Genomic DNA, 22,202 nt, shown 5'->3' with positions numbered 1-22,202 from the left:
CGTTATGAAGCAGTCATCATCTGTGGCAGTCTCACCTGGCCGGCTCCATGGCAAAACAAGACTTCTTTATGTATTTTTATTTATTTTCTGTCGTTTATTTTCTGCAGCTCTCTTTGTCCTTTGATCAAGTGTCTGCGGTTGTGGAAAAAAGGTAGGTGTGAAAGGAGCTATTTCAACTCTAGGCTGGAGTCAGGCAGGGCGATGGATGGATGCTGTGCAGACGGAGGGGGAGAACGAGGGTCTTTTATAGTGTGATGAGACCGTGGGAATGAGGAGAAAGATACCGTTTTAGAATGCGTTTGTGAATCTGTAAAAAGCATGATCTCGTATCATCTGTAACCATTGTGATAGTGATTCCCCTCTTGTACATTTAAGATGTGCTGCACTGTTACTGTAGGGTACGATACTGTAGTGTGCACATCTGCAATGCAAATGTAGCTACTAGGGCTCTGTCAGTGAAATACAAGAGACAATGCATAGGTGTTGCTCTGAAGGCATCAGTTTACAGGGCAAATCCATATATGCACTACAAAAAATAGACAGGGATGAATGCTGCTACATCAGAGATGAGATGGAGTCAAATTATGTGTGCTGTATACTGCAGACAGCCTTCCTCTAAGAATTCCACTATTTGAGTACAGCTCCGTAAGATGCTAGATGGAGGAATTCTCTTCTATTTTATTCTATGCTAYTCACCTCAATATGTCTGGCACGGCTGCCACTCAAATAATCAAAATGTAAAAACAGTAATCACATAAAAACCTTTTGTTATTTCTGTAACACAGAAACGTTATTTTCMTTAGTTTTACAGTTGAATATATTGAATAGAATATGTTAACTATGACAAAAAGGATACAGATTGTTATAGTAAATTAATGTATTTGTTTGTAGTATTCCATTGGACAGCAATTCATTGATTTTGGTTCTAGTGAATGACAATGGGATTATTGCAGTTCATTTTAAGAACATGGATATAATATCCCATGAATTGTATTTTGTATAACTTTAATGAATGCAGTAGTCTGGGGGAGCCGGATCCACCATATTTTGACTGAAATATGACATAGCAGATTGCCCGGTAGATCCTGGTGCCTTGAATACCCCCACCTTCTGAACCCTGCTGACTTCTTAATCATCCTGTTTTGGCATGTGGCATTTTGTCATAACCCTGACATTTGCCCCAGCTGCTGCTGCCTAGGCTCCAGCAGCCTCCAGTCAACCTTTCTTGAATAGACAGCACAGGGGCTTTATATCTAAATATAAGATCAGATGTTAAGCTAAAATGTTAGGCAGTATTGTGCATGTACTGTTTATACATTTCTTCATATCATATTTTATTGATATTTCAATTCAGATGCCTGTAAACATGCCCTGAATACAAAGAATGGGCTTATAATGCTCCCAGTAGGGTAGCTATGTGATATTGTGATATTTAAGCAATAAACGTGAAGGGGTGTGGTATATGGACAATATACCACGGCTAAGGGGTGTTCTTGTGCACGCCGAAACGCGGAGTGCCTGGATACAGCCCTTAGCTGTGGTATATTGGCCACATACCACACCCCTTCACGTTTATTGCTTAAATATCACAATATCACATAGCTACCCCAATATCACATAGCTACCCTACTGGTAGCACAACCACCCAATTTATAATGTGATTTAATCAGGTGATGAAAACATAGAATACAGTAAACAAAGTCACCTGATGATCCGAGAGGTCAGGATCATTCCAAATGCAATAATCCTGAAACATAATCAATAAAACACATTTTCAGGCTCATTTCACTTGTCAATGTGTCTTTTGTGCATTTAGGAACAAACTATACATGGACAATACTGCTTAACATGTTCGATCTTTAACTGAAAAGATCAACCCCCCCCCACAACCCACCAACCCCCGACCTGTTTACCAAAGTAATTATTCTCCGCACTTTCTCCTAACACCTTGGGCTCATCTATTAGGGAACATTTAACTTCATWAAAAAACAGAATGTAATTGGCAACATATTGCCTCAAGGRCATTGGTGGCAACATGTAAGGCAGTGCAGGCGTTAGTCTGAGCACAGGAGGAAGTCTAAAAGCAGCCCCTCTTATCTTCAAACTTACCCTCACAGAATACATGACATGTCTGGCATTGTGAGGTGAGTGAGAGAGATGATCAGTGGATCATATTTATTATGTAATGGCTGGTCCACGACATGCTATGTTGCAGCCAGTCAATGACAGCAGCAGGGTAGAGTACAGAGTGGATTTGTAAGCTGATGTGTAGGGTGGGGTGGGGACAGAGGTAGGAGAGGATTTCTTTATCCCCTGTAGATCATCACAATCGGTTCAGTCGTTTGAATGAAAGCTACATTTTTGCTTGGGTTAGTGGTTTTGATGAGGCCGTGTAGGTCTGTGTAGCAAATTCAGGTTGACATTTGTGTTCAGATAAATGACTACTCAGTGTTCTGTCACTTTTTATTACGTAACAATGGCATCTGCTGGTGAAAAGAAGACAGAGCACTCACTCCTTATCAACTCCCAAATGTATTGTTACATCACTGAACCAGGCCAACAGAGATACAGCCACAGATGGGCTTTCAATAACAAATGTCAGATAATTACACTTTTACACTGAGGTACACTGAATATGTTCTAGTCATGTCATAGACAACATAGTATTACAGTAGTATATGCCTCTCTGCAATAGTATTAAACAAATCGCCACACACAATGCAGTGCCTTACTGCAGGGTCATGCTTTATGAAGTGATGAACGAATCAGATAAGGAATTCTGATTCATGCAGAATATAAGCWCAATGTAAWATAAATACTATTWAGCAGYGCTTTTATCCAAAGTGACTTACAGTCACGCTTGCATACATTTTACTTACGGGTGGTCCTGGGAATCAAACACACTATCCTGCGGTTGCAAGCACCAGACTCTGCATTGGATTATGACTGGGTAAACTATAGATGCGAACTACCCACTGCTCTAATAGACTAGTAATGGTCCAATGGAGAATTCTACTCGACACCCGAAGAGAAGACGAAAGCTATAGAAAATGTGCTTTGTACATTACATTGCTGAAATTTGCATTGATATAAAAGTACCGAGACGCTTTTTTACAGACTACAGGCTAGTGCTAAAATTACACTGCTAATGTTTGTCAGTCAGGGTTGGAGTCAATTCCATTTCAATTCAGGAAGTTAACTGAAATTCAAATTCAAATGAAGAACATTGGAATTTCTGTTTACTTCCTGAGGACTCCAACACTGCTGCCTGCCAGTCCAGGTAGCTTCCTCAGATCTGGTGGGCAGACAGTCTACGCTAACCCCCCTTAGCCCTAATGAGTATACCATGGTCTGGCTGCTAGCTCCCCTGATTCCCAGGTAAGGATACCATGGTCTGGCTGCTAGCTCCCCTGGTTCACAGTAAGGATACCATGGTCTGGCTGCTAGCTCCCCTGGTTCACAGTCAGGACACCAGGTCTGGCTGCTAGCTCCCCTGGTTCACAGTCAGGACAACATGGTTGGCTGCTAGCTCCCCTGGTTCACAGTCAGGACACCATGGTCTGGCTGCTAGCTCCCCTGGTTCACAGTCAGGACACCATGGTCTGGCTGCTAGCTCCCTGGTTCACAGTCAGGACACCATGGTCTGGCTGCTAGCTTCCCTGGTTCACAGTCAGGACACCATGGTCTGGCTGCTAGCTCCTGGGTCACAGTCAGGACACCATGGTCTGGCTGCTAGCTCCCCTGGTTCACAGTAAGGATACCATGGTCTGGCTGCTAGCTCCCCTGTTCACAGTCAGGACACCATGGTCTGGCTGCTAGTTCCCCTGGTTCACAGTAAGGATACCATGGTCTGGCTGCTAGCTCCCCTGATTCCCAGGTAAGGATACCATGGTCTGGCTGCTAGTCCCCTGGTTCACAGTAAGAATACCATGGTCTGGCTGCTAGCTCCCCTGGTTCACAGTAAGGATACCATGGTCTGGCTGCTAGCTCCCCTGGTTCACAGTAAGGATACCATGGTCTGGCTGCTAGCTCCCCTGGTTCACAGTAAGGATACCATGGTTTGGCTGCTAGCTCCCTGGTTCAGTCAGGACACCATGGTCTGGCTGCTAGCTCCCCTGGTTCACAGTAAGGATACCATGGTCTGGCTGCTAGCTCCCCTGGTTCACAGTAAGGATACCATGGTCTGGCTGCTAGCTCCCCTGGTTCACAGTCAGGACACCATGGTCTGGCTGCGAGCTCCCCTGGTTCACAGTCAGGACACCATGGTCTGGCTGCTAGCTCCCCTGGTTCACAGTAAGGATACCATGGTCTGGCTGCTAGCTCCCCTGATTCCCAGTCAGGACACCACGGTCTGGGAAGATTTGTTGGTAAATTACCTTTTATCTTTTTAAGAAATTCTGAAAGAGATTGGTGTGTTTGTTTCACTATCTGATCATGGCATGGGGTTGTTCAAAGACAGACATGTATTTGTTTAAAATCTATCACTTGATGGTTTAATTTCAGAGAGACAAAAAATCATGTTTTATTTGCTAAATGTTATATATCCGCCTCACTCACAGAGAAATAAGTAGTACTGATAGGTTTTAAATGTAACAAATAACTACATTTTAAATAAAGAACTGTACAAATTATACATTTGTGACATTAATATTAAATACTTTTTATTTTAATGATGTTATGTTCAATCTACCATTGTCTCTACATCTACAGTCCTAGTAATACTATAAGGGATATTTACGTTGATGTTCACTGTCCAGTACCTTATAGGCTACTTCTATATCATCTGAAATAATCATTTATTTTTGTATGTTTACAGTTTAGCGGGGCCCACATCCCAAGATATCAGGGTTCAAAACAGTGAGTTATTTTCCCTTATTGTCAATGGATTATGTAAATTTTTTGAATTGTTTTTTTTAATGGTATGTGTATAAAAAAAGACACTAAATTCACTGGTAGCACTTCACCTTGTGTTGTTAATTTATCTGTGTAATAGTGACACTGGTGTAGTAGTAGTGACACATTGTTAATATTAATTTGATAATTGCTTTATGAGTTCTAAATATTTTATTTAATAAAATGTCTCTCTTTCTCCTTGTATACAGATGGGTTGGCTGCCCAGAGCCACAGTGCTGCTTCCGATGGGGAGAGTTCTTCGCTTATAGCGGAGGACCCTCTCAGGAGAGTCCTGCAGGTCCCAATTATTATCTTTCCTTCCTCCCGAAGTGTGCACTTGTTCACTTCACTTCACTGACTTGAAAGGAGATGACTGGTACAACAAATATGGTGGAAACTCCCACTAGCCAATGCCTCTACCAGATTTGCAGAAAATAGTGAACGAGTGCACACTTCAGAGAAGGGAGATATAGACTACTGTGTGTGTGATTAGACACTAGAGACTGACGTTTCTAKGAATCCAATATGGCGTTGTTCATGAAAAAAGCTTTTATTCCCAGCCGTCTGAAACTAATCCCAGACAGAAGGCTTAGTCTCAGTGAGATAAACCATTAGATTTAATTTCAACATAAAATTATAAATAGATTAGATTATTCCTAACAACAACACCTTTACACAAAGTCTTATTGGTCAATGAACGCCAACTGTAGACCCCACAATGAGATGAAAAAGCAATCTGTAATAGTTTTTCAGATTACTGTTGTTTGTCAATCAGTGAGCCACCATCTTATCTCTTTCTACCTCTCCTTCTCCCTTTCTTATTTTCTTTTGTCTTCCCCTCTGTCTCTTCTGCTATCTCTCTCCCTCTTTCACCCCTTCCTGTTTCATCCTCTCTTCACCACCGTCAGCCCTATGAGTGGCAGCTGGACTCCCCACACAGAACCAAACGGAGCCTACTGCAGACATCCAGCATTCTTCCTTACTCTCCTCTGAGCGTGGTTTACAACAGCAAAACATGTATCCTGTTTCGGGCCAGGAAGCTTGCTATCAGGTTCAGGAACAGCACCTTAGTGGATCTCACAGAGAAGGCCTTCGGCCCCGATGCACCAGTGGACACCAAAGGCTCTATGTGCAGCAAAGACAAAGCTACGTATGTCTGCTTAGCGGCTGTAGATATTCCTCCTGCCCTTCCCGATACATTACTCTTCCTCGCTATCCTCCATTTTYGAAGGATTAAGTAATGACAGAGAACACCGGAAGAAGAATTATCACTGAATTATCAGAGTGAATTATTGTAATGTTTGTTTATGTGTCAATTAATGCAATGAGGAATGGGTTGCCAACTGGCAATTTGACACAAAAATAAAATGTCATTAATTGATTAATTCATTCGATAGTACTATTGAACCTTGTTTTTCCACCAGGCTTGTACTACGTTTCGGAGATGTGGAGGACTTGAGAGGACTTGCAATTAGGTTTGCCTCTTCATTATTTTTTATAGCCAGTGCTAGGCTTTAAGGACCATTTTGCAAATAATAGATTGGCCCATGGATTTCCTTGTCAGGTCACATGTAGGTAAATAAAACACTTGGTCTGAAGTATATTGTGCGGGGTCCATTTTGGTTGTGATACTTGATATTTATTTATTGTACTGTACACTGACTGTAAGTCTCTCTTGATAAGAGCATCTGCTAAATTACTCAAATGTAATTGTGTAATCAATGTATGCACTGTTCCAACAGACTACAAATGTCCAACACATTCTATGAGTCGGCAGGGCAGAACTGGTTYACTCTGGACAGCGTACACATCCACTACAACTGGACCCACGAGGCAACGTTCAACGCCACCGATGTTTACGCTCCTAGTACCCACTCCTACCACTGTCAGCACGTCAGCAGTCTGCAGAAGTACGACACGCTGCTCGTACCCAGCTCCATCACAGACAACTCTGCAAACTGGCACATCACCTTCACAGACTTCCAGGTTGTTATGCATTGATTTTACAGGGAGGCATCGTTTTATGGCAGGAGGGCGAGGCACGTTTTAATAGGGGCGCATGTTCTGAGGGTTCTGTTGGAACTCGGCAGCTACTCCTGTTGAATTGTAGTGAATAACTGGATAACTTGAATTGTTTGTTAAAACCTTTTGGTAAAATAATCATGAATGATCTGTAAACAGAACTGCAACTTGAGTGTGGCTTCATTCAACTCGTCATAATACAGGGCAGTTCCTAGTTATACCTCTAGGYGGCATCATTTTTTATACCATAACAATACCTTGTTATTTATTGTATTGTTTTTTATTGTGTTTGTGTATGAACCCAGAAAGATTCATGTTTGGTTTCTTAAAGAGTTACATGATATATAAAAATCCACAAGATTAAAAAAGGATATCATATCCTTTATGTGCTGCGCTGAGACAACCATAAATTATCAGCATTGTCATCATACTGCAGGCCCGCAACAGGTAACCCTCATTGACTCTTATTTTTAACCCATGTCCTCACTCGAGGCATAGGCCCAATGGTTCTAGACAATCTTGTACCTATACCAATTCAAACCAATCCCATGGTATTTTCAAATAAGGGGTTACCTACTGATCATAGCATGCTTGTATTAGAGACTCCATCTGACCTGAAATCCGGCAGCTGCGGTCTAGGATTAGTTCATGTAAATTCCAGAACTTTGATTTCAAAGATGGATTTKATTGAAATTCTGGCTTCTGAATCCAATGTGGACATTCTGGTAATTTCTAAAATAATTCTGTGCTGGACTCTGATGTGTCTCTATCTGGTTATAATGATTACAGATGGGACAGAATAGGAAGAGGTGGGGGGGGTTGCCATATTGACCATTCAAATATTTTTGTATCTCTTGCTACCTCTGTCCCTAAGCATTTTGGTTGTTTTGTTCTTAATGTGGGCCTTGTTCCTAATATCCAGCTGACACTAGTTGTCTTGTTCTTAATGTGGCCCTTGGTCCTAATATCCCAGCTGACACAGTAGGAGTGTATCGCCCCTCTCGGCTTCTTCATGTTCTCTTAACAATTTATTTGAATTGCTAAGTATGGTAAATAGGAGCTATTCGTTTTGGGAGATTCTAATATTGTCAGATACGCTAAAAGATATTTGCTCTGAGCTAAACCTGTCTCAGCTGATAACTGAACCTTCACGGCCCAATCCTAAACCTGTCTCAGCTGATAACTGAGCCTACACGGCCAATCCTAAACCTGTCTCAGCTGATAACTGAGCCTACCGGCCCAATCCTAAACCTGTCTCAGCTGATAACTGAGCCTACACGGCCCAATCCTAAACCTGTCTCAGCTGATAACTGAGCCTACACGGCCCAATCCAAAACCTGTCTCAGCTGATAACTGAGCCTACACGGCCCAATCCTAAACCTGTCTCAGCTGATAACTGAGCCTACACGGCCCAATCCTAAACCTGTCTCAGCTGATAACTGAGCCTACACGGCCCAATCCTAAACCTGTCTCAGCTGATAACTGAGCCTACACGGCCCAATCCTAAACCTGTCTCATCTGATAACTGAGCCTACACGGCCCAATCCTAAACCTGTCTCATCTGATACTGACCTACACGGCCCAATCCTAAACCTGTCTCATCTGATAACTGACCTACACGGCCCAATCCTAAACCTGTCTCAGCTGATAACTGAACCTACACGGCCCAATCCTAAACCTGTCTCAGCTGATAACTGAACCTACACGGCCAATCCTAAACCTGTCTCACTGATAACTGAACCTACACCGGCCCAATCCTAAACCTGTCTCAGCTGATAACTGAACCTACACGGCCCAATCCTAAACCTGTCTCAGCTGATAACTGAGCCTACACGCCCAATCCTAAAACCTGTCTCAGCTGATACTGAGCCTACACGGCCCAATCCTAAACATCCATCGAAATCTAATCTGATTGATCTTATTTTGACGAATACTCCAGATAAATATGTTGATAGTGGGGTTTTCTCACTGGATTTTAGTGACCGTTGGCCAGTTGTCTGTGTCAGAGATATGAGAATGCATAAATCTAAGCCTCGTGTCATCACTAAGAGGACATTTAAAAAAGCGTTTTTTTTTTTTACATAATCTTTATTTTAGTGACTTCGATTGTATCTCAGCTATCCCTAACCTGATTTAGCTTGAAGCTTTTTTGCAAATGTCTTCAATACTATTGTAGATAATCATGCCCCTTCAAAACTCTGATAGTAAAGGTAGATCGAATGCCTGGTTCACTCCTGAATTATCCAAAGTCATTCACAAGAGAAATGTTGCCTGGGTCAAGGCCAGGARCACAGGTTTAGGCCCAGATTGGCAATCTGTATTGTAAAGGGAATCTGGCTAAATTCTGGAAAACTGTCAAATCTCTAAAGGGTTGCACTTCCTACTCTCCGCCCCAACAAATTCATTCTTGTCCCATTACGGACAAAAATGGCATCATTGATGCATTTAATTGTCATTTTATTTCAGCGGGCTATCTTTTTCAAAGAGCGTCTAGCCCTACTATCTCTAAGAGTGGGCTTAACGCTGATTCTGACATTTTGCAGATTAACTCAGAAAATGGTAGTCAAGTTATTGCATTTCGGCATTCTGTACTTCAAATCAAATCAAATGTTATTGGTCACATAGACATGGTTAGCAGATGTTATTACGAGTGTAGCAAATTGCTTATGCTTCTAGATCCGACAGTGCAGCAGTATCTAACAGGTAGTATCTAACAATTCCACAACAAAACCTAATATCTAACAAATTCCACTACAAAACCAATACACACAATCTAGTAAAGGAATGGGATAAGAATATATAGTATTAAATATATGGATGAGCAGTGACAGAGTGGCTAAGATGCAATAGGTAGTAAAGAATAGATAGTGATGGATACAGTATACATTATATCCATACGAGATGAGTAATGTGAGATATGTAAACATTCTTAAAGTGRTATTATTAAAGTGACTAGTGTTCCATTTATTAAAGTGGCCAATGATATCAAGTCTGTAGGTAGGCAGCCGCCTCTCTGTGCTAGTGGTGGCTGTTTAACAATCTGATRGCCTTGAGATAGAAGCTGTTTTTCARTCTCTCWGTCCCAGCTTTGATGCACCTGTACTGACCTCGCCTTCTGGATGGTAGCGGGGTGAACAGGCAGTGGCTCGGGTGGTTGTTCTCCTTGATGATCTTTTTTGCCTTCCTGTGACATCGGGTGCTGTAGGTGTCCTGAAGGGCAGGTAGTTTGTCCCCTGTGATGCGTTGTGCAGACCACACCACCCTTTGGAGAGCCTTGCGGTTGTGGGCGGTGCAGTTGTCTTACCAGGCGTTATACAGCCTGACAGGAAGCCCTCAATTGTGCACCTGTAAAAGTTAGTGAGGGTTTTCGGTGACAAGCCACATTTTTTCAGCCTCCTGAGGTTGAGGAGGCGCTGTTGCGCCTTATTCACCACACTGTCTGTGTGTGTGGACCATTTCAGTTTGTCTGTGATATGTACACTGAGGAACTTAAAACGTTCCACTTTCTCCACTGCAGCCCCATCGATGTGGTTAGGGGGGTGCTCCCTTTGCTGTTTCCTGAAGTCCACGATCATCTCTTTTGTTTTGCTGACATTGAGTGAGAGGTTATTTTCCTGACACCACACTCCGAGGGCCCTCACCTCCTCCCTGTAGGCTGTCTCGTCGTTGTTGGTAGTCAAGCCTACCACTCTTGTGTCGTCTGCAAACTTGATGATTGAGTTGGAGGCGTGCATGGCCACGCAGTCGTGGGTGAACAGGGAGTACAGGAGGGGGCTGAGAACCCACCCTTGTGGGGCCCCAGTGTTGAGGATCAGAGGGGGAGAGATGTTGTTTCCTACTTTCACCACCTGGGGGTGGCYCGTCAGGAAGTCCAGGACCCAGTTGCACAGGGCGGGGTCGAGACCCAGKGTCTCAAGCTTAATGATGAGTTTGGAGGGTACTATGGTGTTGAATGCTGAGCTGTAGTCAATGAACAGCATTTATACATATGTATTCCTCTTGTCCAGATGGGATAGGGCAGTGTGCAGTGTGATGGCGATTGCATCGTCTGTGGACCTATTGGGGCGGTAAGCAAATTGAAGTGGGTCTAGAGTGACAGGCAGGGTGGAGGTGATATGATCCTTGACTAGTCTCTCAAAGCACTTCATGATGACGGAAGTGAGTGCTACGGGGCGATAGTCATTTAGTTCAGTTACCTTAGCTTTCTTGGGAACAGGAACAATGGTGGCCATCTTGAAGCATGTGGGGACAGCGTACTGGGATAAGGATTGATTGAATATGTCCGTAAACACACCAGCCAGCTGGTCTGCGCATGCTCTGAGAACGCGGCTAGAGATGCCGTCTGGGCTGGCAGCCTTGCGAGGGTTAGCACGTTTAAATGTTTTACTCACGTCGGCCACGAGAAGGAGAGCCCACAGTCTTTGGTAGCGGGCCGCGTCGGTGGCACTGTATTGTCCTCAAAGCGTGCAAAGTAAGTTGTTTAATTTATCTGGAAGCAAGACGTCGATGTCCGCGACGGGGCTGGTTTTCTTTTTGTAATCTCATGTTTGAGCCATTGAATTGCGACTCCACTTTGTCTCTCTACTGACACTTTGCTTGTTTGATTGCCTTACGGAGGGAATAACTACACTGTTTGTATTTCGGCCATATTTTCAGTCGCCTTGCCATGATTAAATGCGGTGGTACGTGCTTTCAGTTTTACACGAATGCTGCCATCTATCCACGGTTTCTGGTTAGGGAAGGTTTTAATAGTCACAGTGGGTACAACATCTCCTACACACTTCCTTATTAACTCGCTCACAGAGTCAGTGTATACGTCAATGTTATTATCTGAGGTTACCCGAAACATATCCCAGTGCACGTGATTTAAGTAATCTTGAAGCGTGGAATCCGATTGGTCAGACCAGTGTTGGATAGACCTAAGCACGGGCGCTTCCTGTTTTAGTTGTTTTAGCTGCTCCCCTCATTGCTGGCTCAGTAACCTATATCTTAAATCTAACATTGTTATCATGAAAAATTCCAAAAGTATGGAAAACAGCGCTGCCACTCCATAAGGGCAGAGATGGTAGTGATCTTGATAATTATCATCCAATCTCCAGGCCTCCATGTCTGTCTAAGATTCTCAAATCTTTGGTAAATAAAGCAATTTCCCCTACTGCTGACCTGGCTGTGACAAGGCTATAGTCTGATTTTGCAACTGTACAGGACGCCYTTACTGATATAAAACTTGTGCTTAAATACATGTTGTTTTCAAATTCTCGTAAGATTGGCTCATCGGATGGTTCTATAATCGAACGAGTCCCCTTGATCACAGGAGACTGCATTCTTTACCAAAAGGTTGGCTGGACCTTTTTGAAGTCACGTAGATCACATCATTACACTCTTTTTGTTTACAAAGCCCTGCTGCACAAGCTTCCAACTTACTTAACTTCACTGTTTAGATTTACATTTAACTTCCTTGCACCCTATGTTTTAAAAAATCTCCAAAATACATTTCGGTTGGATGCTTTGGKGTCCCTAGGGCAATTCAGACAGGTGACAGAGGATTTTATAATGAAGAAAGTGTTTGTTTTAATTGACTGTGTTGTATCTTAATGTGTATTTCATGTGAATATTGTGTATATTTATGTTTATCTATAATTGCCTATTGATGTGTTTGTTTTCGTATTGTGCTGGGCTCATTTGCAAAAGAGACTATAGTTTCAATATGACTTCCCTGTTGAAATAAAAGTAAATAAATGTAATCTTTGTAGAGCAGGGACGATACCAGTATTGCGATAATCTTTAGTATCTTGGCAAGAAAACAACACACGAAGCGGCTTCACTTCTTTAGGAAAACAGCCCTAATGTTGGAAACAAACATTATGTTGTCATCCAGAGTCACAATTATTTATTTTTCAAGGTATAGCATACAATATTTTACATACAGCATGTTTTTTAAGGACCAAAAACTTTTGTCTGCTTCGTGTTTTCATTTTTGCCATGGAAAAAAATATTGCAATACTGATTTCGTTACAGCCCTACTTTGTTGCATCGTTTACTTTACTCTAACATCTCACCTTTATATTTCTCTTTGCTCGACAGATACAATCGTTCAATGTGCTGTCCAACAAGTTTGGCTCAGCCAGCGATTGCGCTACGTTCTTCACTCCGGCAATCCTCATGGGTCTGATCACCTCCCTCATCCTTCTCCTGGTCCTGGCCTACGCGCTGCACATGGTGGTGCACCTCAAACACATCGACACCTACGAAGAACACAAGACCACCGTCTACTTCCCCCGCAGCACAGAGACTGCAGAATGCTCCGGCACCACCAGCTCCGCTGCCACTGAAAAAAACAGCTTGTAGGACTCCGTTTCCCAGGATCCACCTCAGTCTCCACCACTAGGAGTATACTGTAAACTGTTTCTGTAGGTGTCAGTGAGTGACTATGCAGGGGCTCTGACTATGAGTTCTCTGATAGCTGGCAGACTGACCGACTGACTGACTAAACTCAATATATAAAGCAACCTCCCATACTGAAGGGACAGAAAGACATGGTCATATAGTCTGAACCTGATATGGTTGTCCACTTTTGCATCACTGGGCTCAAGCAGTGGTTGTTCAAGCCAGGTAGTTCTAATAATTTGTGGCTCAGCATCATCTGSTGGATTTGGATACAGCTTTGGAGGTGATCCTGAGACATTGACCAGTTATCGGGCATTGCAAATCAAAAACAAACTAAATATTATGTACTCTTGAATGAAATTCAAACTGATATAAGAACAAAAAAGTATTCATTTAGTTCCTTGTCAGTACTATAAATGCTGGTATATATACTGGATAAAGAAGTTTCATTTTAATAACAAAACCGTACCCTAAAGGGTACATACCGTAAAGGGTACATACCGTAAAGGGTACATACCCTAAAGGTAATGCAGTATATACTTTTATGTAATTAATGAATCAATGTGTTACATTCTGGTGTTTCAGACCTGTGTTTTCAAGAACTTGTGTTATTACGAGCTTTTGTGAAAATAATACTGTATGTACATTTCGGGCCCGTATCCACAAAGCGTCTCAASAGTAGAAAATTGTTCGGAAATTCTAATAGAGACATTTTACTCCTACTCTTATTSGTAAAAATAAAAGCTATGCATGAGTCCTCTTTAGTCAATAAAGTCCCACCTAGTTGACAGAAATTTAGGCGACCTCATGAGCTGTCCTAAAGTACATTTTTTAGCCTAGTGCGTTGAAGAATTTAGGCATATCATGTGAAATAGGCTTGTGAAGTCATTGTCAAATAAGCAAGAGATACTGTTGTATGTAGGTCTAGATTATTTATGGGTGGATCATATATAAATATCAAAACATTATTTTAAGGATCATATAGCCAGGAGTAAAATCAACTCATAAAAGTTTATCTCAGCTGGTAATCACAACATTTTGAGATAGTGCAAAGTAAAGACAGTGATGATGCTCATTGACGTTGCTGCAAATKATGGGGAATAACCAATTGTGACTCAAAAGCAATTCCATGTGGCGCAGGAACCACTGACTCGCTGCCTTTTTCTATTATTAAGACTCCTGCTGGTAACTCTTAACTGGTTAGCCTTTCTAGGACACATGTTCCGCTAGCGGAACCCCACCACAACATTTCGCTGAAAAGGCAGCGCGGGAAATTCAAAAATATMTTTTCGAAATATGTAGCTTTCACACATTAACAAGTCCAATACAGCAAATGAAAGATAAACATCTTGTTAATCTACCCAGTGCGTCCGATTTAAAAAATGCTTTACAGCGAAAACACAACATATGATTATGTTAGATCACCACCAAGTTCAAAAACACACAGCCATTTTCCCAACCAAAGATAGGAGTCACAAAAACAGAAATAGAGATAAAATGAATCACTAACCTTTGATGATCTTCATCAGATGACACTCATAGGACATCATGTTACACAATACATGTATTTTTYGTTCGATAATGTGCATATTTATATCCAAAAATCTTAGTTTACATTGGCGCCATGTTCAGAAATGCCTCCAAAATATCCGGAGAAATTGCAGAGAGCCACATCTAATAACAGAAATAGCCATCATACACTTTGATGAAAGATACATGTTTTACATAGAATTAAAGATACACTTGATCTTAATGCAACCGCTGTGTCAGATTTTAAAAAAACTTTACGGAAAAAGCACACCATGCAATAATCTGAGACGGCGCTCAGATAAAAACAACATTTCTCCGCCATGTTGGAGTCAACAGAAATACGAAATTACATCATAAATATTCCCYTACCTTTGATAATCTTCATCAGAATGCACTCCCAGGAATCCTAGTTCGACAATAAATTGTTGTTTTGTTCAATAATGTCAATTATTTATGTCCAAGTAGCTACTTTTGCAAGCACGCGCTTGCAATATATCCAAACGCTCGTGCAAGTCACGCATAACGTCGGACGAAAACTTAAAAAAGTTATATCACAGGTCGAATAAACTTGTCAAACTAAGTAGAGAATCAATCTTCAGGATGTTGTTATCATAYATATCCAATAACGTTCCAACCGGAGCATTCCTTCGTGTCTGTATAAGTTMTGGAACGCAAGGCGATATCATGTGGAATGCGCGTGACCAGGAACTGGCAATCTGCCAGACCAATGACTCATTCCCCTCTCATCCGGCCCCACAACACAGCATAAACTTCATTCAACGTTCTACCGACTGTTGACATCTAGTGGAAGGCGTAGGAAATGCAAACAAATCCATATCTTCCTGGGATTTGAATAGGCGATGAGTTGAAAAACAACCAGCCTCAGAATTTCCACTTCCTGTTTGGAAGTTTGCCTGCCATATGAGTTCTGTTATACTCACAGACATAATTCAAACAGTTTTAGAAACTTCAGAGTGTTTTCTATCCAATAGTAATAATAATATGCATATATTAGCATCTGGGACAGAGTAGGAGGCAGTTCACTATGGGCACGCTATTCATCCAAAGTGAAAATGCTGCCCCCTATCCCTAAAAAGTTAATCTTTAATTATCTACATCATGTTTTTTCAAGTTATACCTTTGGAGCACATTGTTAAAAAGTATGCCTAAATTGGGCATGCCTGTAAATTGGCAATTGAAGGCATCTGGGGTTTTTGTAGCTTCCAGTTTGTACACCAGATATGTGATGACTTAATTTCCATACTGAGCAGTACAGGAAAGCCCTACACAAAAAGCCACTATAGATTTTTCAACCAAGATGTTCTTGGCAAAACTTTCTTCGTTCTCGATTCGGTGAAAAAAAAACAGTGTTAGAAAATGTCAGTGTCCAGTTGCAGATGATTCAACAAAAACCAGGTTGCACTGTGTGGCGCGCTGTCATCAACCAAGAACAGCTTACTTAAAAAATCTATGGCAGCGTTTTCTACAAAACGTACAGGGCTTTACAATAACGTCCAGTATGGAAACATGGTTATCACATATCTGTCATACAAACGGATGGCTAGGGCTTATGTTCGATCAAAAGACCTTTCGAACATTGTCTGCATCATTATCGGCAAGTTACTTGATGCGTTAGCTACAGTGCCAAAACGAGTTAGAGTTGTTAAACGGGAGTGGAGTGTGTTGATATAACAATAATTTAGTAAAAATTCTGCTTTTAAAAACCATCAGAATTGGTCAATATAAATAAATATGAGTGATAACATATTAGGCAAGAATTAAGGGTAGGCAAAGTGATCATGTTGGGCAAAAATTATTATTAGTTTTTCACCGTGGTTGTCTGAAGCGTGCTATAGAGTTCACAACTGGCGTGATTACCAGCTGAGATAAACTTTTATGAGTTGATTTTACTCCTGGCTCAGAGTTTGTCTAAGCAGTGTCTTAACATCATCCTAAACCTACTCTGAGTTGGKAGTTTTTTTTGTCAAAAAACAGGTTTTAACAGGATTCCTAGGACCTTTTCTGAGATGCTTTGTGCATATGGCCCCTGGTTTTGTAAATTTTCAAATGTGTTTTCTTCTTACAGGTGGGCCTTCAGTAGTTTTACAGTTAAAACACTATATAGGCAACYAGACCTGGGTTCAAATACTATTTAAAATATCTCAATTACTTTCACATACATTTGAAATAAGAATTCAGAAATATTTTATTTGAAAAGTAGTAGTTGAATATATTGAGTGTATTTGGAAATACACGTGGAAAGTATTTGAAAATACTCAAATACACTGACTCAAATACACTCCCATGCATTTAACCCAGGTATTTGAAAATAGTGTTCGAAATAAGTATTTGAAAATACTCTCAAACACAATTTGGTAGACTATTTCGTTTTGACAAATAACCATTAAAATACTCAAAAGTATTTGTTTTGGGCTGTGTATTTGAAAATACCAGATACTCAAATGCACATTTGAACCCAAGTCTGTAGTCAACATTGAACTATTTTAAAAAGCAATAAATTGAATCAATTGGCAGAACCACATCAACAATTTATTGTTGTTTAGTGATATGCAGCATGCCCATGGCTAGAAAATAAATTTGCATACAACAGTAGCTTACTCTGATGGGTAGAATTGTGCAATTTGTCTAGGAACCTATCATTATGTACCTTTCATTGATCTGTAGGCTATCTGTTTGGAAAATTAAACCCAAGTTGGCTCAACTGTGTTTATTGCTCTCTATGAAACTTAAAGATTATTGTGGAAGTTTAAGATATTTCAGTTATTAATAAATGTTGTTTAATTCATGAAAAATAGGGATGGGTTGTAGAGATTTGAAGGACAATGAATGTAAGAAATCTTACCCAGCTAGCACATTTGGTTCCTTGGAAGTTGTGGGAATGTATGATTTTGGTTTCCCATTGGTTCTGGGAACGTAGCCATAAAGTTTCCTGACCGTTAAAATATAACGTTTTTTAAACATTCTGACAACGGAAATACAAATGTAGCCTGTTCTGGGAACAGAATGCAGGGAGGTTCTGAGAAATATTTTTTGGAGTTCCCTAAAAGTTTTCCTGGGAGGTTTTATTAACATTCTGAGAACAGATATTATAGGTAATTTGAATGTAATTAAATAACATTCTGAAAAAAAAATTCTATTGAACTTTTAACAACACTGCTAGCTTAGTTTGTGTTAACTGTTTTGAATTCAAAGCACAGATAGGACACATGGAAAGTAGGCAAAAATGATAAAAACGTTTTTATTGTGGTATTTCGAAGGACCATCTTATACTCCCACATTACTTCCAGATTACTTCCAGATTACTTCCACATTACTCTTCAAGTTTCATAGATTGCAATTGACACGTTTGAGCCAACTGCCATCCACCTCCTTCAAAGAGCGGGCTTGCCAAACTGCATTGCAGATGTGTTGGGAACTGTGGGTTAACTAGTGAAAGCACATGTCTTGCAAACAGGAGACCCTGGGTATGAATTCCAGCAGTACCTGAGCTTATAACTGTTATCACAATGACCTATATATTGCTTAGGGAACATCCTCCTGAATGCACAGGACGTACTTCGAACACCCGACAAAGTCAACATCCCCATCATTAGCAAGAGAAAGAGGACACAGAGCGGGGTGCCTCGTAAGGATCCGCAGAAGGCGAGTGGGAAAGCTGCTGTTACCGTCAATATCACTTGCCAACGTACAATCATTGGACAATAAATTAAACGAGGTACGAGGTAAATTAGATGAATATTCTACCAACGGGACATCAAAAACTGTAACATCTTATGTTTCACGGAATCGTGGCTGAACGATGAAATGGATATTCAGCTAGCGGGATATACGCTGTACCGGCTAGATAGAACAGCACACTCCGGTAAGACATATTTGTAAAAAATATCTGGTGCACAAAATCTAAGGAAGTCTCTAGATTTTGCTCGCCTGAAGTTGAGTGTCTTATGATAAACTGTAGACCACACTATTTGCCAAGAAAGTTTTCATCTATACTTTTCGTGGCTGTTTATTTACCACCACAGACGAATGCTAGCACTAAAACAGCACTCAGTCAGCTATATAAGGAAATAAGAAAACAGGAAACCGCTCACCCAGTGGCCGGGGACTTTAATGCAGGGAAACTTAAATCCGTTTTACCTCATTTCTATCAACATGTTAAATGCACAACCAGAGGGAAAAAATATTCGAGATCACCTGTACTCATTTACATTACATTTAAGTCATTTAGCAGACGCTCTTCTCCAGAGCGACTTACAAATTGGAAAGTTCATACATATTCATCCTGGTCCCCCCGTGGGGAATGAACCCACAACCCTGGCGTTGCAAGCGCCATGCTCTACCAACTGAGCCACACGGGACCCGTGTCCCGGGACACGGGACCCGTACTCCACACACAGAGATGCGTACAAAGCTCTCCCTCCCCCTCCATTTGGTAAATCTGACCACAATTCTATCCTCCTGATTCCTGCTTACAAGCGAAAATTAAAGCAGGAAGCACCAGTGACTCAGTCTATAAAAAAGTGGTCAGATGAAGCAGATGCTAAACTACAGGACTGTTTTGCTATCACAGACTGGAACATGTTCCGGGATTCTTCCGATGGCATTGAGGAGTACACCACATCAGTCACTGGCTTTATCAATAAGTGCATTGAGGACGTCGTCCCCACAGTGACTGTACGTACATACCCCAACCTGAAGCCATGGATTACAGGCAAGATTCGCACTGAGCTAATGGGTAGAGCTGCCGCTTTCAAGGTGTGGGACTCTAACCCGGAAGCTTATAAGAAATTCTGCTATGCCCTCCGACGAACCATCAAACAGGCAAAGCGCCAATACAGGGCTAAGATTGAATCGTACTACACCGGCTCCGACGCTCGTCTTATGTGGCGGGGCTTGCAAACTATTACAGACTACAAAGTCACAGTCGCGAGCTGCCCAGTGACACGAGCCTACCAGACGAGCTAAATCACTTCTATGCTCGCTTCGAGGCAAGCAACACTGAGGCATGCATGAGAGCATCAGCTGTTCCGGACGACTGTGTGATCACGCTCTCCGTAGCCGACTTGAGTAAGACCTTTAAACAGGTCAACATTCACAAGGCCGCGGGGCCAGACCCTGTGGCCAAGAACACTAAGGCAACCTGCCTAAATGACTACAGACCCGTAGCACTCACGTCCATAGCCATGAAGTGCTTTGAAAGGCTGGTAATGGCTCACATTAACACCATTATTCCAGAAACCCTAGACCCACTCCAATTTGCATACCGCCTGTCACGCCCTGGCCATAGAGAGGTTTTTATTCTCTATTTTGGTTAGGCCAGGGTGTGACTAGGGTGGGCATTCTAGTTTCTTTATTTCTATGTTTTCTTTTTCTTTGGCCGGGTGTGGTTCTCAATCAGAGGCAGCTGTCTATCGTTGTCTCTGATTGAGAACCATACTTAGGTAGCTCTTTTTTCCACCTGTGTTTGTGGGAAGTTGACTTTTGTTTAGGGCACATAGCCTTTAGCTTCACAGTTTGTTTTTGTAGTGTTTGTTGTCTTGTTCGGCGTCATTTTTATTAATAAAGAGAAAATGTACGCTCACCACGCTGCACCTTGGTCCTCTCCTTTCAACAGCCGTGACAGAACTTCCCACCACCAAAGGACCAAGCAGCGTGGTAGAGAGGACTCCTGGAATAAGGCCTGTCTCTTATACACATCTAGATGTGTATAAGAGACAGGCCCAGTGACACGAGCCTACCAGACGAGCTAAATCACTTCTATGCTCGCTTCGAGGCAAGCAACACTGAGGCATGCATGAGAGCATCAGCTGTTCCGGACGACTGTGTGATCACGCTCTCCGTAGCCGACTTGAGTAAGACCTTTAAACAGGTCAACATTCACAAGGCCGCGGGGCCAGACCCTGTGGCCAAGAACACTAAGGCAACCTGCCTAAATGACTACAGACCCGTAGCACTCACGTCCATAGCCATGAAGTGCTTTGAAAGGCTGGTAATGGCTCACATTAACACCATTATTCCAGAAACCCTAGACCCACTCCAATTTGCATACCGCCTGTCACGCCCTGGCCATAGAGAGGTTTTTATTCTCTATTTTGGTTAGGCCAGGGTGTGACTAGGGTGGGCATTCTAGTTTCTTTATTTCTATGTTTTCTTTTTGTTTGGCCGGGTGTGTGTTGGATGGTGTGGCGGTTCAATTTGGCGACCGTTTTGACCAGGAAAGTCTAAATGTCCTGCAAAAGTTGGAAAGAGCGCTTCTCACCGGGGAGTTGGATGAGTCTCTAGATCAGTACCCTGAGCTGAACATAGATTCTCTTTCAGTGCAGTTGCCGCTCTTTTGCAACAAATACCCCTGTAGCAGCAGAGGTCCTCAGGAGGCTTCCAGTGGAGGTGCAGGGGTAGGTTGACCAAGTTGAGGTGCTGATCAGAATTTTGTTTGTGGTGCCAGTGTCTTCATGTGATGCTGAGAGGAGTTTCAGTGCACTCCGCAGGTTAAAGACCTGGCTACGGGCTAGCATGGGCCAAGAGAGACTGAACGGCGTAGTTGTCTCTAATGTACATAAAGACAGGCTGCACAGTCTCGAGGGAAAATATCTGCTAGCAATTTGTTGGATCCATTGAAACCCGCAAACATATGTTTGTTTCTTTTGTTCAGCAGTGTGTATAGCAGTGGTTCTCATCCTTTTTTGGGTACTGGAACCCCTGCATATTTTTAGGCAAGGCGGGCAAGGTTTTGAGTGGTCCTCAGGGACCACTACCCCCTCTATATTATATGTAAAGTTACTGGAATTCTTGTGGTGCTGAATACGTTCATTACACTTTTTTATTTCACAGACCCCTTGCAATTACACCAGGGACCCCTGTTTGAGAAACCCTGGTGTATAGTATGATATTTGTTCTTTTGATTAGTAGTTTTCAGTTTTTAGTACATGACAGGACACTTACTAATGATTTATTTTGTTATTTTATTTAAAATTGCATACTTTGTGTGACATACTTGTCCATAGCTGCTGTTTGAAGAGTTGAGACACTGACTGTACAATAAATAAGTATTTTTGACGGATATTTTGGATGATTTATTTTGGTTAGTCATTGAAGTAGTTCTTTCACTTTTAGAACTGTACTTATTTTGAGCGTTTTGTTCTTGTAAAGATATTGTAATAGACTCAGGCCAGTGGCACATATTTAATGACTATATAAATGTATCAGAAAAAGTCAAATAAAAAGGTCTATTTAATACAGAGATCAACTTTGTGATGGTTCTCAATCGGGATTTTTTTTAATGAGATCACACCATGCTCATTGTATTTACATAAACTGCACCTGTACAGTACCACCTACTGGCCTTTTTT

The 22,202-nt window shown here is 41.7% G+C and overlaps 1 protein-coding gene across 1 annotated transcript; it reads left to right on the top strand.

Annotated features, from left to right (window-relative positions):
* Positions 1–17,554, top strand: LOC111970762 (V-type proton ATPase subunit S1-like protein). The gene is made up of 7 exons (XM_023997524.2): positions 1–151; positions 4,817–4,857; positions 5,103–5,191; positions 5,802–6,043; positions 6,318–6,368; positions 6,636–6,879; positions 13,000–17,554. The coding sequence occupies exons 1-7, from the start codon at positions 48–50 to the stop codon at positions 13,261–13,263; spliced, it is 1,035 nt and encodes a 344-aa protein (XP_023853292.1). The 5' UTR covers positions 1–47; the 3' UTR covers positions 13,264–17,554.
* The last annotated feature ends 4,648 nt before the right edge of the window (positions 17,555–22,202 follow it).

The sequence above is a fragment of the Salvelinus sp. IW2-2015 genome, linkage group LG1, assembly GCF_002910315.2.
Source record: "Salvelinus sp. IW2-2015 linkage group LG1, ASM291031v2, whole genome shotgun sequence".
In the NCBI taxonomy this organism is placed as follows: domain Eukaryota; kingdom Metazoa; phylum Chordata; class Actinopteri; order Salmoniformes; family Salmonidae; genus Salvelinus; species Salvelinus sp. IW2-2015.
The sequence above is the reverse complement of the archived record's forward strand: the minus strand, read 5'-3'. Positions and strand labels throughout refer to the sequence as shown.